Source organism: Micropterus salmoides, unplaced genomic scaffold (assembly GCF_014851395.1).
Source record: "Micropterus salmoides isolate LMB-PRFRI ecotype aquatic unplaced genomic scaffold, ASM1485139v1 Ms_hic_scaffold_12, whole genome shotgun sequence".
Lineage (NCBI taxonomy): Eukaryota > Metazoa > Chordata > Actinopteri > Centrarchiformes > Centrarchidae > Micropterus > Micropterus salmoides.
Window position 1 is genome coordinate 554,509 of NW_024040263.1, and position 15,540 is coordinate 570,048.

At 39.5% G+C, this 15,540-nt stretch overlaps 1 protein-coding gene across 20 annotated transcripts in view; it reads right to left on the reverse strand.

Moving 5' to 3' along the window:
• Positions 1-15,540, reverse strand: part of cacna1ab (calcium channel, voltage-dependent, P/Q type, alpha 1A subunit, b) — a 142,769-nt gene that overhangs the window by 73,426 nt on the left and 53,803 nt on the right. For all 20 annotated transcript variants that reach the window (XM_038712740.1, XM_038712738.1, XM_038712737.1 and 17 more), the window contains exons 4-15: positions 12,611-12,702; positions 11,899-12,051; positions 11,157-11,344; positions 8,766-8,869; positions 8,491-8,606; positions 8,302-8,346; positions 7,752-7,844; positions 7,305-7,502; positions 3,160-3,272; positions 1,939-2,051; positions 910-1,041; positions 729-801 (exon numbers count right to left, since the gene is read on the reverse strand). In XM_038712740.1, the coding sequence (XP_038568668.1) occupies positions 729-801; positions 910-1,041; positions 1,939-2,051; positions 3,160-3,272; positions 7,305-7,502; positions 7,752-7,844; positions 8,302-8,346; positions 8,491-8,606; positions 8,766-8,869; positions 11,157-11,344; positions 11,899-12,051; positions 12,611-12,702 (1,420 nt within the window). The remainder of the gene's footprint in view (positions 1-728; positions 802-909; positions 1,042-1,938; positions 2,052-3,159; positions 3,273-7,304; positions 7,503-7,751; positions 7,845-8,301; positions 8,347-8,490; positions 8,607-8,765; positions 8,870-11,156; positions 11,345-11,898; positions 12,052-12,610; positions 12,703-15,540) is intronic.

A 15,540-nucleotide genomic window follows, 5' to 3' on the forward strand; every position in this document is an offset into this window, starting at 1 on the left:
ACAATTTTTATTTCTGATTTTAATTCCCCAAACCTAAAGATACTTCTCACACACTGGTGCATGAGCATCAACGTTTGCACACACACACACACACGCACACACACACACACACACACTGAGCTGGGCTCTGAGTCACTCAGAGACAATAAAATAACAAATGGCTCTTCACAAAGCTGTCTCTCTAAATAAGCAAAGAGAACACAGAAACATGGAGACTGCAGTCAGGACTGAACAAGTCATCTGACAAACTGATGACATGGCAACAATGGGCGTCACAAAATTTCTCTCTCGAAAAGGGTTTCAGCCATCCTGAAAATGCACATGAGTGCGTTTAAGTGTGAGTCATGTTTGGAAAATGCAGTAACTCAATGGCACCTACGGGTAATTTGCAAAAGGACAAAATTTTCAACCATATAGCTGAATAAATTCAAGTTTAATTCACATAAAACATTTTTAAAAAGTACAATTTCAGCAAAGGGAAAGCTCAGAGTTTATTAAACTGAACTCTGTCCTGCTTTTGAATAAATCTATATATGTGAAAGAATGTCATAGCCGGTTTTACAGATTTTTATGAAAGAATGAATCTGTGCTCAAGAAGAACCTTTACCATTGTGAGTGAACATGATTAGCTAATTAATGATGCCTACAAAAAAGCTCAATATGGGCCACATCATATCAATAATTAATTTCTTTTTATACAGAAGCATAAAAACATCTCTCTTTCTTACCTGAAACACCGTCATGATTGCTGCTGCAAAAGTGTCAAAGTTAGTAGGTGGTGTTCCGGCTTCAAAGTTGAATCTGAGAAAAAGAAAATAAAGTAGTGAAAAACCATGACAGTCATACACAAAGTAAGACAGAAATATAAAGTTAATACAGAGAAGCAAGCTTGTTTGTGTTGATACTGACTGTCCTCCAAACAGCTGCATCCCCAACAAGGCAAAGACCACAATGAAAAGGAAGAGGAGGAAGAGCAAACTGACGATGGACTTCATGGAGTTTAGCAGAGAAACCACCAGGTTTCGAAGAGGAGCCCAGTACCTGAGGAAGAGGGGGAGGAAGATAAATGAAGCAAGGATAAAAGTAGGTAAGAAGGAAGACAGAGATTAAGGACACACAAAGAAGAGAAACAGGGAGAAAAGTAAAAAAATAAAGAGAAGAGGGCAGTGGTAGAGGACGGGAAGGTAAAAGAAAAATAGCATTAAGGGGGAAAAAAAGAAAATTAGGATTTAAACCCTCAACTATTTATCTGTGGATATATTGTCACATTTCTTCTTGCAATAATCATTAGGCAGTATTTTAATTTTCACACTTGTCTGGCAATAACAAACAGCAACAATATGCAAATCATTTAGATTTTTTTTTAATAAGGTCCAATACATTGAAATACTAACTAATCTTTCTGTTTTTTTCCTTTTAGTACTCACTTTTTTCATTATTTCAGATTTTCAACACAGTTCATTGTTATTTCTAGTACTGTAGAGTTCTGATCAGCCCCAAAACTTCTTTCTCAAACCCACATCAATTTAACATAGAGCAGAACCTGGTCAAGTCCAACTGGGGTCAAGGCAAAGCGTCAGAGCTCTAATTAAAAGACAGTAACAATAATGCTGACTAATTGACTTTTTAAACCCTGGTTGCATTCACCCCAAAATATAGTTTCATCTGAGTTCACCAAGTAACTCCACTGAGGGTAAAAGACTCAATTTCAAGTGAGATTTGTCCAAATAAGCAGCGCTGTATTGAGAAGGAAAGTTTCACATAAAAAAAACAGGACAATGTTCTTGAGCCATATCCAATTAACATTTCCCCTGAAGGGACCGGAAAGAAGTGTCAAAGTGCCAAAAATCCAAGAACTATTTAGATGTTACAACAGTGAAAAGACTTTCAAATTAAATGCCACAATTTAGTGAGATAGAGAGAGAGAGAGAGACATACTTGGTGACTTTGAAGATGCGGAGTAGTCGCAGAGCTCGTAACACACTGATTCCAAAGGATGTGCCTGGTTTGATGGTGGCCCATACCACCTCAAAGATACTGCCCACAATTACCTGCACATCCACACAAATGCAACACATTTTAAAATGGAACACAGATAAATGCAGTTCTTTACTTATTCATTATAAAAAAACGGCAAAGGGCAGACTCGTTTCTGCGGTGCTTGTGAAACCATGTGTTCTTGACATTGCAAGAATACATCGCTATTTTAAATGACAAATTAAAATCTGACATTATTTTTGCCTATTACTTTTTATGCACATTCACACGCAGCTAGCAGTTTTAACGATTTATCTCTCACCCAATATATCCACATCAGTCAATGGGACTTACAAGTTTAGTTTAGTTTTGAAAAAATTTTAACTACAAACTTAATGAATAACTAAAACTATGAGACATCAAAGAGCTAAAACTGAATATAGGCTACATATTAGCTCAATCATCAAATATTCTGCACAGGTCTCTTCAGAAACAAAAAATGAGAGAAATATGAAATATTTTATAAATGGTTTATTAGACTACAAGCGAACAAACTCCATATATTACCAACTTGTAAAAAGACTCAGCTATCTGAATCCAACTCTATTCACAGGCACTTTAAACAGCCAGTTCTCCAAAACTTTGACAGGAACAACTCATGCCTAAGAATGTCCATCATCTCTGAGTTAATTTAAGCTTTGAAATCATCATGGAGCTTAATTTTTGACGAATATCGAATAAGTCAATCCAAAAACAAACAATAAAAAACGCTTTCAATCTGAGACCGCTATACAAATACAATTAGAGTCTCTAATCATCCACTGCCATCTGAATGAACACAGTATTACATGATGTCACCTTGCAATGTACAGCATATAATATGAAGTAACCTGTCCATAAGCCTCTGCAACATTGTCGGCATGAATTAACGCACAATATTGCACATGTACTGGTGACAAACATGATACTGAATCTGCTCATTGTTCATTTGTTGCAGGGCTTCATGAGAGAAATGTATTTCTAAGATCTGTTGATTAAATGGAGTGCTGGATTTGTCATCAAAGCCTGACAGTTAATAGTGAAATTAGTTTTTTCACTCAGTTAAAGTGTGTGTAAGTGTGTGTGTGTGTGTGTGTGTGCGTGTGTGTGTTAGCGCGCACGCGAACGCGCATGTGCACTCACCACACAGTCGAAGCAGTTGAATGAGGAGTGGAAGTAGGGCTGGATGCCCAGGCCATACATCTTGATCAGCATCTCAGACATGAACAAACCGAGGAAGATAAACTCTGCATAGACTGGAGGGAGGAAAAAGAAAGAAAGAGGGAAAGGAGGGATGGGAGGAGGAAGAATGAGGATGGTGAGGACATAGAGAGATAAAGAGTGGATCAAAAAAAGAAGGGAGGAAAACAAGAGGTGGGAAAGCCAGAAAAAAAGACAGAGAAAGTGAGGGGAAGCAAAAGAGAAAGAAGCGAAAGAGAGTGAGAGAGAAAGAGTTAGATGAGTGGATGTCGATAATTGTGCGATCCCAGCAGTGTATGACAGTCTGGTGATGAATGGACTCCATCAGCAGCTACAGCTTCATATGCTAATGACACTGGACATCGGCCAGAGACAACGAGCTGACTCCACTGAGGGTCCTGTGTGTCCTTGTGTGTGTGGCTGAGTGTGTGTGTGTGTGTGTGGTCATGAAATAATGTAGATCTACTTTAACTTAACAAGCAGAATGTAAATATACTATATATCATTGATACAAGTAGCTACTACAAATCTTCGAAATATTAAAGGAAACCTGTTATAATGCGTTTCCAGTCCTATATTGTAGTTCTGTGACTCCTGTATGGCAAGCTTCAAAGTTCAAAAAAATTATTTTCTATCTTATACTGGCCCTTCAAGTAGTGGTCAGCAATAGGCGGCCTGAGGGCCAAAGCTGGCCCGACAGCAATAATATTTAGCCCGTGGCCAGATTACTTTAACAGCGGCTGGTGCTGAAACAGATCTCAGTCATGACAGCAAAAGTTACTCACATAATCACTTCCTCTTAAGGGATTGTAACACAAGAACATCTTTGCAACAGTAGTTTATGTTGTGTTTAATTGAGAGCTTTTACTTTGAAAAGTTCTGAAAGAAATTCAAAAGAGTCTCTGGCTTGCTTGACAAACCTCTGAAAAATCCATCAGAAAAATAGTTTGGATTCCCGTGAATGAGAAACGCAGGAACTTCCTCAGCTTGGAGATACTGGGGAAATGAAAAGCGTCCAGAGATTGATGTGGACCAATCGCCAGGATGCACACACTCCTGCACATGCTTAATTGTGAACATGTAAAATGATCTCGTCATAATCAATGTGTTGAAAAAGGAGAAAAATAATGAAATAATCAAAGTTCAGAGCGAATCAACTCAGCCCAGTTGATGTAACACCGTGATAGTAATTAAGTGCACGTCGCGAGTCCAGACAGTTGTGACGAGTGGTTACATAACTGGTAGAGTTTTGCAATATAAACATCAGAAAACTTAGACATAACCTTGCTCTGTTTGGGACTGTAAGCTGCACTTTATTAGAGCTGCTGAAGTCAATGTGTGTGTGAGGATTTATGGACAGATTTCTGCCTGATCAGTAGTGTTTTGTTTTGGTTTTGGTTTTGGTTTCACATGCAGCATGCAGTCCCAAACTGGGTCGGTCAAACGGTCTAAAGGGGATAGCTAACTACCAGCAGAGAAATAACAGAGAACAGGCAAGTAGACTAAAAAATATTGTGAATGTTCATTAGGTGATGATGTTAGTCTCTTAATATTGCGAACATGTCAGAGAACAGAGATATGTGTGCGAGATTCTGAATGTGCAGAAAGTTTTGGACATGAGCAGAAATCCTGCTGAATTTCAAATCTTGCCTAGGGCTCCAACACTGTCAGGGCCGGCCCTGATAAATTGACTATGTTCTGGCCAGCCATCTAATGACTTGAAAAAAATCTGGCCCGATGCCAGACTTATTTACCGACCCCTGATGTAGGGCTTCATTTCAGCCTTTGTCTCAAACAAGCTGTAGATGCTTTCTTAGATCTCTTTTAGCCCCCCCTCTCAAAGCCTACTGTCTTCTGATTGGGCAAGACCTGAAGCATGTTACCAGTAGGGCTGCAACTAATCTGTTTATTTCTATCTATCTAGTCGCGATTATTTTTGTTACACCCTAACCCTAATTAAACCATTAAACTACTTAAATATGTTTCAAGTGAATTACTGATCTCCAACACATAACCTAACTAGCTAACGTTACCATTAAGTGAACGAGGTTTACTATTCAGAGTGAACACCAGCATCAACGCCAGAGGGAGACCAGGGAAGAAGTCAAGACAGCGTAGGCTACTCCTATAATTCACTGATTTATACTAACTAACTTTTACGTTTTTAACAAAGACTTTTGCTTTGGAACTATATAAAATAAAAGCAAATTAAAAACAAGTACTATAACCACAACTGTGCACTAAGAATGTAATGTCTATTTAGAACAATAAAGCAACAGTCCCCTTTCAAACTACTTCTGCAGTTTATTTTTCAAAAGTGGTTTTCGGCAGTAACTCAGTGGAGAATGTTGCTGTAGGCAACATCACGAGCCAGATGTTCCTTAATGTACTTTAAACCATTACTCATTACTAATAACTTTTTTAAAGCTGGGTCTCCGACATTGGCAGCATTGTGTTGGACAGATTTGTGCTGCGGTGTTCATGAGGGGGAGCGAGACGAGCGAGAGGATGTGCTGCGTGAATGCGCCACGGTGCTGATCTGCAATCAAATAACATTTTAAATAGGCCTAGTCAAATAAAAAAATAAAAAATAATCAGTATGTGGCGGTCAGCGTTGATATTGTTGCGGGCCGCCAAAAATAACTGAACGTATAGGACAGACTGCTTTTCCTCTGTCTCTGCTGCAGTGGTCGGAGTAACTGGGCCCTGTGGGGCCGACTGGCACCGCTAACCTCGCGGGCGCTTGTGGAGCTTCTCAGCCCCGAAAATGTTTGAGCACATTTTCGATCAACTTTGGTAAAACTGTCAATAATCAAATTCTACACAGTTGATTTCTCGCCTCAAAACCGCTCAAAAGTGTATTTAGTGATTAAATTTGTAAAAACAAAAGCCGTTCTGCTGTTCGCATCTTTCTCCTTTACATTCCACTTCTTGCACGAATGCTTCTTCTTCGTGAGTAGTTTTACAGTCAAGCAGTCATGGCAGACAGTGGAAGCGACGCTGCCTCCAGCACTTCCTGCAGTGCATTGCAGTTCGAAATAAACAACCAGAAATGTTCCTAATATGAAGATTGCTATCTCTCCCTTAAACGACATCTATGTAACGATGCGTCCACGATAAAATTTCACGTCGACAAATTTTTAATAGGTCTCCTTTAAACAATTTTCTGCTATAAAGCTCATGCTGAATTTTATGTACAGTACAATCAAAAACAACAGCAAATAAGGTTCAGTATTTATGTCTCATACTTAAGACCTGTATTTCTTTTCAGTAATCCTATTGTCAAGCTGCCACTACCAACAAAAAAACTGTTTATTTTGCCTATCTAGGATAACTGAGTAATTATGACTGAAACCGAAAGAAAGATGGATATTTTTTAGCAGAGAAAGATCAAAATGTTTTATTTGAGAGGTTAAAACATAAATCTGTTGTTTGCTTGTGTAGGAGGAAATTTTGAAGAGTAAAATGATGATTCAGGTGGGGACGAGGTGCGTGTCGGCAGCAGTGATGATTAAACAGAAAAGCGTTTTTAGAGTCAACTGTATAATATTGCGGCTATAGCGCTGAATTTAGTAACGTAAAGGTACAGCCATATTTGCCTTCAAGTTATCTTGACTGAGTGAGTGACAGTTGAGCAAAGGCAAACTTCGACCCGTGCGTCTGTTAGAGCTCCAGAAAAACAGGAAATGCGTTCTTGAATTTGTCAGTCGCACTGGCTTCAACAGAAGTAAATGAGAGATGGAAAAAATGATTCATAGAGACTGATGTGTGTGTTTGAAAAATTTGCTCAATATTTTTCTATTTAAAAATAAATGTTCCAGTATCTATCTATCTATCTATCTATCTATCTATCTATCTATCTATCTATCTATCTATCTATCTATCTATCTATCTATCTATCTATCTAGTGTTGTGCTTACCTAGTAAGCAACATTTTGGGAGTAAGGAACTTAAACTTAGAAACCTAAACTGGAAACGTTCCTGTAGTTGATTGTATGTCGTCTGCACACAGGTTTGTTCACGCATTGCACAGTATGTGTGGATGTGTACCTGTATATATTCAGTGTTGCATGTGTGTTTTTACTCACAGAGGAAATCAGAGAGCAGCTCAGGCTGGTCGTAATGTACCGCAGCCACACACATGGTGTTGAGGCCCACCAGGCAGAGCACCGTCCAATAGAAAGCCTGTGTCTTTACTATCTTGCGGATGAAGAATCGCAGTCGTCGCTCCCTCTTACTGTAATTGGAGCCCTCTTTACCGCTCTTTATACTGGAGCGGGCAAAACCTGGGGGGAGGGAGGGAGGGAGACACGACAGTCTAGAGTTGATAGAATAATTTTTTTGCACCCAACACCACCACCAACACTTTAAATGATATAAGGCTTGTCATTAACGTGACATAATAGTTTTACACCCCGCCCCCCACCACCACCACCACCGTGAAATTACTGGTCTGAGTATGCTTTGAATAAGGTTGTAATCCTTGTGCGTCTTCATCCCTTTCATACACCTATCCATTCCTCTGATTTTCTTACCTACTGCATCTCCCATGTTGTCCTCTCCTTCCTCAGGGTTCAGCAGCTCTGTCTTGTTGTTTTTGGTTTTGATGGTTGGCCTTTGCCTCGAACCTAGCATGAGAAAAGAGGATAGTTTCTTCATCTGTCTATTTCTCAAATGTTAGTCTCTTACCCTTCCATTACTTCTTGCCTTTGCAGGTGTATTTTACACCACATTTGCACAATTACGTGAGCAATTCTGAAGTTGCTAAGCATTGTTAGCTAAATACTGTGCTAAAAACATGCACCAAACCTGTCTGCTTGAACAGTGTTTTCAGATTTTCCATCATACAGTGTCTAGTATCCTTATTTATCCTCTAGAACCAAAGTATGTTTTTACAAATCTGCTGTCATGATACAATCTGCCACTGTGAATGCACCATTCTCGCTATCTCTATTCTCTTTGTAGCTCTGTCTTGATACTCTGTCTTTTGCTGACTGCACTAATGTCAGCGTTTCTCTTTTTCTCTGTCTCACTTAAAGTGTACAGTACACACACACACAATTAAGAAGACAGAAGGTCAGTTACCATCAAAGTTCCCTGTGCCATCGTCCTCAGCCAAAATCACCTCTTCTGTCCAAGCAAATAATAAAGAAAGATGTTAGCACACGGCATTAGGATCTTGTTGGTTTCTCACATAAAGTATGTCTATACATGGGAATAAGCAGTGTGTACCAGTGTACAAGTGACTCAGTGCATTTGTCAGTGTGCACTGACCTGCTTTGCAGATCCACTCCAGGTATCCATTGAGCTCTCTCTCAATCTGCTGCTGTCGCCTCAGCTTGAGGAACTCACTCCTGTTCTCCACTCGCTCTCTCTCTTTGGCAAATTCACTGTGGGCACATTTGTCATTTTGTCTATATTAGTTTGGTCATTGCAATCAAATGAGACTCAAAATACAGCATAAATATACAAAACATAGAGGCAAAAAAAAAGGGAATTTTATGTTGAAATGATGACTGCAATTGTCCACAGACAGACAGAAGACATACCCTGAGAGTACACCCAGCACCAGGTTGAGCATGAAGAAGGAGCCGATGATGATGAGGGGGATGTAGTACATCCAGTTCCAGGCACTGCCCTCCACATCATTACTCTGCAAAAGAAAAAACAGGCACAAACACAGAGACACAGACAAATGTGTTATTACTGATCATCTAATATATAAAAATTTCCAATACAGTATGTCTTTTGTTTTTTTTCTTCAGACTGATGAAGACCTGAAAGGTCAGAATAATTTTCACTTTTATTGCTCCTTTTGTGCACGGATTCTCGATTGCGAATGTCCTAAATTTTATCTACTACCTCTATCAGTTCAATACAGCCTTGGTGAGGGTCGATTATTTTATTGTTTTAAATAATCCCTGTACCACCTGGTACTATGCACTTTACTACTCAAATAATTTAACAAAAAAAAAGTTAAAGGTGCGCATTCTTATAAAGAAACAAAAGTTATGTGTTTCTCCCCAAAACACATGGAGTGTATCAGAGCTCTAACAAACATCTTGAAATCATTTCCTTTCTCACAAAACATTCGCAAAGCCAATTCAAATTGTGCCTTATTTACATCCACGTGTGTTTGCTAGCAGTCTTCTTCTTCACCGCATTTGTTGGCGCATTAAAATGTTTGTTGGCACGTTACTACCCCCACAGAGCGGAATAGCATGAAACTATCAACAGTACGCGTTCTTGGCCAACTGCATGTGAGTCCTAGGGGAAGCAGGGACCCACACCTACAAACATTGCTCCATAGAGCTGCTAGTGGTCAAAAACTCTTAGGAAATTCTGTCAATTTTAAGCTGTTGCAGATAGTGTTTCCTCTGTTTTGTTAACTTTGATTTCTGAAATGCATGACTATAGTATATGTGATTTGGTTTGAATTTTTATCTCAGCTATCGTTTAGGATCTTTCTCTGTACTGCACAAGAACCAAGGAGAGCTGAAGTATGTACTGTATATTATGCTGGCTCTGGAGTGATCTAACTTAAAGTCTGACCTGGATTCAGAGACTTTACGACACAGCATCTCCTGCTTTCACAAACATTGATTGCAGTGAGGTGTAAATCCAGCTGACAATCAGAGAAATCAGCATACTGGAGAATATCGCCTTTCTGCGACCTGTGTAATGCTCAAATGGAACTATCAGCTGATTATTATCTGCTGCTGGAGTGCTGTGTGCATTTGTTAGATTTTATACTGCATGGTACAGTGCAAGCAGCCCGTTCTCTATTAAACTTTCATTGGTTTCCTCCTGACTGCCTGTGTGAGAGTGGAAGTCAGCCTCCATCCATCAGAAAAGATGTTAAATATAGAGCGAGACGGACCAGAATAGAGAGTGGAAGAAAAGTAGGCGGAGAGAGAGAGAAGGAGAGCGACTCCAAAGGCAAGAAAAGGACAGACGAGAAGACAGATAAAGGAAGTTATACAGACTGATAAAGAGAGAGAGGGATGAAAATGGCTTTTGGACAAATAAATTGTGTTTTGAATCAAATCTCAAACTACTTTATGCCTCATTTAGCTGAATGAAATTCAAGCCAATCACCAGCCTCTGCACCCACCCACCCCCGCAAGTCCTTCAGTGTGCTAAAAAAACATACTGTACAGACCTAATACACATCACAGAGGACAGAAAGAGCTTTCAACTATGTTGGTCAATTAAATACATGTAACTGAACACACTTGTTGAAACATGAAGAGTGAAGAAAGTTAACCACTATTTATTTTTTATTGCTTGTACTGTTTACCTTGCAATTATTAAGACAAGACAAGAAATTTATTAAATGTCCCTGTGAAAACTTTCTAAATTTAACGCATCTGTTTCTGATAAGCCTTTAGACTCGTGGATATTTTATTCAAACAAGACTTTGCTTGTATTTTATGTCATCAGTGCATGTACCAACAAACCATACCTCACCAACACAAACCCTTGCAGTTCTTAATACACTGTGCTTGTCAGTCTGAGAACAGCCTAAATCCTTTTTCCGTTTGGCTACCTGGTAAGCCTAGTGCTTCTTCCTAAAACATCTGTCTGTTCTTCTTTTTAAGATATAAAAATAAATACATGTTCAATACTATATGTGGGTACAAGTTTGTTCAGCATAGGTGACATTTCTGATCATACTCAACAGATTCTGCTGAGGGGAAGCTTGCTCATTAATTTGTCGCTAGCAGTAAGGACTGTGCTTTACAAGAATTATAAGCCTAGTTATAATTAATAATCTAGTGATTTTCATGGTGATTTGTGAGTCTACTGTTAATACTACATGTGACTTTATTGTTTATTATAGGACATTGTAGCTCAGGGACATAATGGGTAGGGCCTGAGACTCCTTGATGTTGTACTGTAAACTAAACTAGACAGGCTCACTGGACAGGCTGACTTACATAATAGAGCATGTCTGTCCATCCCTCCATGGTGATGCACTGGAAGACGGTGAGCACGGCGAACAGGATGTTGTCGAACTGGGTGATGCCGTAGTTGGGTCCAATCCAACCACCACTACACACTGTGCCGTTAGCACACAACCGGGAAGGCTCCTCTGTGCCGCATGGCGATTCTTCCACTACCTCTCCTAATGAAAGAGAGAGACAGAAAGAGAGAAATATCCACCTTTACTATTAAGTAACACAAGTTCACTTTGGATCAGAAAGCAAACTTTCAACAATAATGTGTTACCTATCCAAGAGGCTGGTAGTGTAGACAAGTTAACAGACCTCATAGTGGACATTTTGACTCATTAAAACAGGTGTAATTAATAACATTTATAATGGCTGGGTTTCACGTCGGTGTGCCTCTTACATAGCAGGCATTTTAACACATAGCAGTAGGAAAACATGTTACTAATAACATTAATGATGGGTCTGCATCCTAGAATGTTATGCCAATGTGACAGCCAGCATCCACAATACAAAGACCCTGAAACTGAAGCAGATAAATGGAATTCAGCCATCATTATTTACAGCTAATGTTATGCTTTTCTTGCTGTGTATGTCAAAATATCTTCCATGAAAATGGCCTCTGGCATGACTAAATGGACAGAGCCACCTTAAAATTCAAAAACACTAAATTTCCCTTTATTTTACTATGGCTGCTGGCAACAATAGTACATTTTGTCATTTTTCTTACTTGTGACTTCGTCGTAGCAGGCAGTGTGGAACTTTCCCATGTAGAACTCCAGGCCGATGATGGCAAACATGAGGATGGCCACAAACAACAGTAGGCCAATTTGCAGCAGGGGGATCATAGCCTTCATAATGGACTTGAGCACCACCTGCAGACCTGGAGGACAAAAATAGAGATGGCGCTTGCAGTAAAGGGTGGTGGTGGTTGTGGAGCAGTGGTTAAGACACATGCCTCTGGTGTGAGAGACCCGGGTTTAATTCACCAGTGTGAGACATCCCCCAATTTGTCCTTGAGCAAGACACTAAACCCCTAGTTTCTCCAGAGGTGTGCAACCTCTGACATACTTAGCAATTGTAAGTCGCTTTGGTTAAAAGCATCCGCTTAATGTAATGCATCTGAAAATTAAAGAGACTGCATTCACAGCCAGGTCATTGTGAGCTGATTTGAGGTTTCCAGCCATTCACATTGTTGAAAAATTAACTGTAACCTAAATGACCAGTTTACATCTGAAAACAAAAAAACATTTGCTACTCTTACTCCTGGTTCTATGTTGTCACATGGTTGAGGGGAAAATGCACTGGCAGTTTGAGATGTAAAAAGCAAAAGGTGATATGCAGTAGTGACACTATTTATAATGTATGACTAAGACTGCAGTTACTGTAGTTAAAGCACACAAAGCACTGTTCACACAAAGAAAACACACAGAAGCACTTACTGGGAATCCCAGACACCAGTTTCAGAGGTCGAAGCACTCTGACAGCTCGTAGTGTCCTTAGGTCAAGCTGAGACCCCACAGATGACAAAATACTGCAGAGAGAAAAGCAAGAAAAAGGGAGAAAACAGCGAGCAATGTCAGTTTAACAGGCCTTGTCTTTCAAAATCATCAAATTTGTTTATAAATGCTTGTCACACCCTGTGTTGTTCGATTTATAGCTGTAACATTATTGCCTAACTAACTGCTTCAGCACAGACCACCTAAACTACTGTGACATTTCACAGTGGCACATTGAGTCTCATGAGCAAAGACAAATGTGTCCACACCAAAATCCCTTGCTTAATCCAGGTGAGCTTGAAAGGTTTTCTCTTCGAGATTCACACCGGAATAAACATCTACTGAGAGGAGTTAGAAGTGATAAGCCACATATTGTAGGTTACCACGTCATTTAAAATCTAAGTTAAACAACAGGAATTATTGTATATGGCTCTTGCCACTACTGCCTCGTCCCCCTTCAGAGACACACCTACGGTTGTGAAAGAACTGAATGCATGTATAGTGTGTGTGTAAGTGTGAAGCTCTGGTGTATAGTCAGTCAACAGTCTTGTGCGGGGGCGGATGGCAGGGTCTGTCCAACACCCTGGGGAGGGGGGAAATGTGGGGGCGTAGAGAAGGGATGCTCTGAAGAATCAGAGAGAGAGAAACGGAGGGGAGGAGCACGATAAATAGGCAGACTTTGACCGTAAGTCACACAAAACAACAACTTATAATAAAAAATGCGTATTTTCCACAATATTCATTTTTGCTTCTTTCCGTAAAGCTGCACTTAGAAATTCAGTGTGTCGGCACTCTTTGAACTTCAGTATCAAGACATTTATATAAAGGTGACATTAATTAACTGCAGACACCTTATTTGTCTTTACGGATCAGATTCCAAAGGAATTTTGATTGGTTACTTTCTGTGCTCAGAAAGATTTCCTAATGTCCATACTCACACATAGTTAAAGGTGTGTTTGGTTACTAATGACATATCTCTATTACAGCTAAAATGTATTTAACCTGAGAAAGGTGGCTTTACTCAATTAAAATAGTAAGTATACTGTATTTACATGTGCAAACCCTCCGATATAAGCCAGGACAAAGAGAGAAAACAAAAGGCAGGCACCTTTTTCATCAAATTTGTAACATGCATTTTCTCGCAACACATTTTGACATGTTTTACAAATCAAAATGACTGCAGGTCGGAGATTTGAGCATGAAAATGCTAGGCAAATGTGTGCTGTGGCTTTTATTAAATTTGTGCTTGCAATCTGCATATATTTAGTGCTTGACTTTGTAAGGCAGTTGCTTAGTACGCAGTCAGTGTCCAGGATTATATCTCCAAGTGTATTCTGCAAGCAAAATCGACCTCAGTAGGTGCAATACAATGGTTGTAGTTTTTTTCCCCCCACCATCGCAACCTCTCTTTTTAATACAGCTGTGCAATCTGCGCTTCAGTCAAAAAATATTTCCGTACAAAACTGGCCCATGAAAATGTGTGAACCAGCAGAATGAGTAATCAATCACGTCATGTATCATCATCACCTACCATATCTGTTTCTAACAATTTCTGAACCATAAAATGCATTTACAATTACAAAAGTAACTGCAATCACACAGAGTGTGCCTCAGATGCCTGGCAAACTGCATGTGTTTGCAGAATACATTTTGTGCCAAAAGGCTTCAAAAATCTGTCCACTTAGAAGAGCTGTCTTCTCAATTTTAAATTTTGGCATCTCTTCCTCACATCCGTCTTTCTGTTCCATCCTCCCTCGTCTTCACCCCCACCCCACTCCTCCCTCCTCCATCTCTCTCCAGGTTAGTTGTTAATTCCAGTAAGAGGTCATTTATTAACAGGCACGGTACCGACAGCCAAGCCCCTCATTCCCTCAATGGCTTTTTAACTGCCACGGCTAAAGGCCATGCTGCAGATCTGAAAACCCTGGACCTCAGCAAAATAAGCAAACAGCTTCAGGACCAGTAATGATCCAACAGAACACACATATAGATTAAACAGTGTAGACAAAGTCTCTGTGTAAATGAGAGTGCAAAGTATACATATATAAATGCATGTGATCTACAGGTGAATTTTCTTTTATGTAATCTGAATGTAACTTCTGTTAAACAACATGTGGTACACATTTTCTGCACATTTTGTATATATAAGTATCCCATATTGATTTTGTTGACATTCAAAATTTTCTTTTTATCTAACTTTTTGAATGTTTATCTATTATATATAATTATTTATTATAATCTTTATTACAAGTTTTACAGCTACACCTGATGTACAGTACTTTCATGTCATAGTTTGCACCGCGGGCGGTGATGGCACAGCAGATAAGACGCATGTCTTTGGTGTGAGAGACCCAGGTTCATTTCCCCACTGCAACACATCCACCAATGTGTCCCTGAACAAGACGCCTAACCCTTAGCTGCTCCAGAGATGTGCAACCTCTGACATACATAGCAATTGTAAGTCGCTTTGGATAAAAGATAGCTTTTGAAAGTATCCAACAAAAAAATCCCACCCCTTCCCTTCAGGCCTCCCTCCAAAACCACTACCCCAGTGTACCACTCCCACAGTTAACAGTGCAGTGAAGGCATGGGCAGAGTGTGCGCAGGTAGGCAGGCTTGTTACAGTCCTGCGACAGCCACAGATAGCAGATTTTTTTCAGTTTTGCATCAGAACATTTATTTTATTGATTTATTGGGATGTAAAGAGAATTTTAACAAATATTTAAAAAAAATAATGCTTCTGAAATAAATCGCCTACTTTAGCTACATTTCTCATTCTAAATCTATTTTTAATGTTTTATGTTTTAATTTTTCTTCCTGCTCCTCCCTATTTCCCTGTTTCATTGTTGAATTTATGCATGGGTGAGTAGATG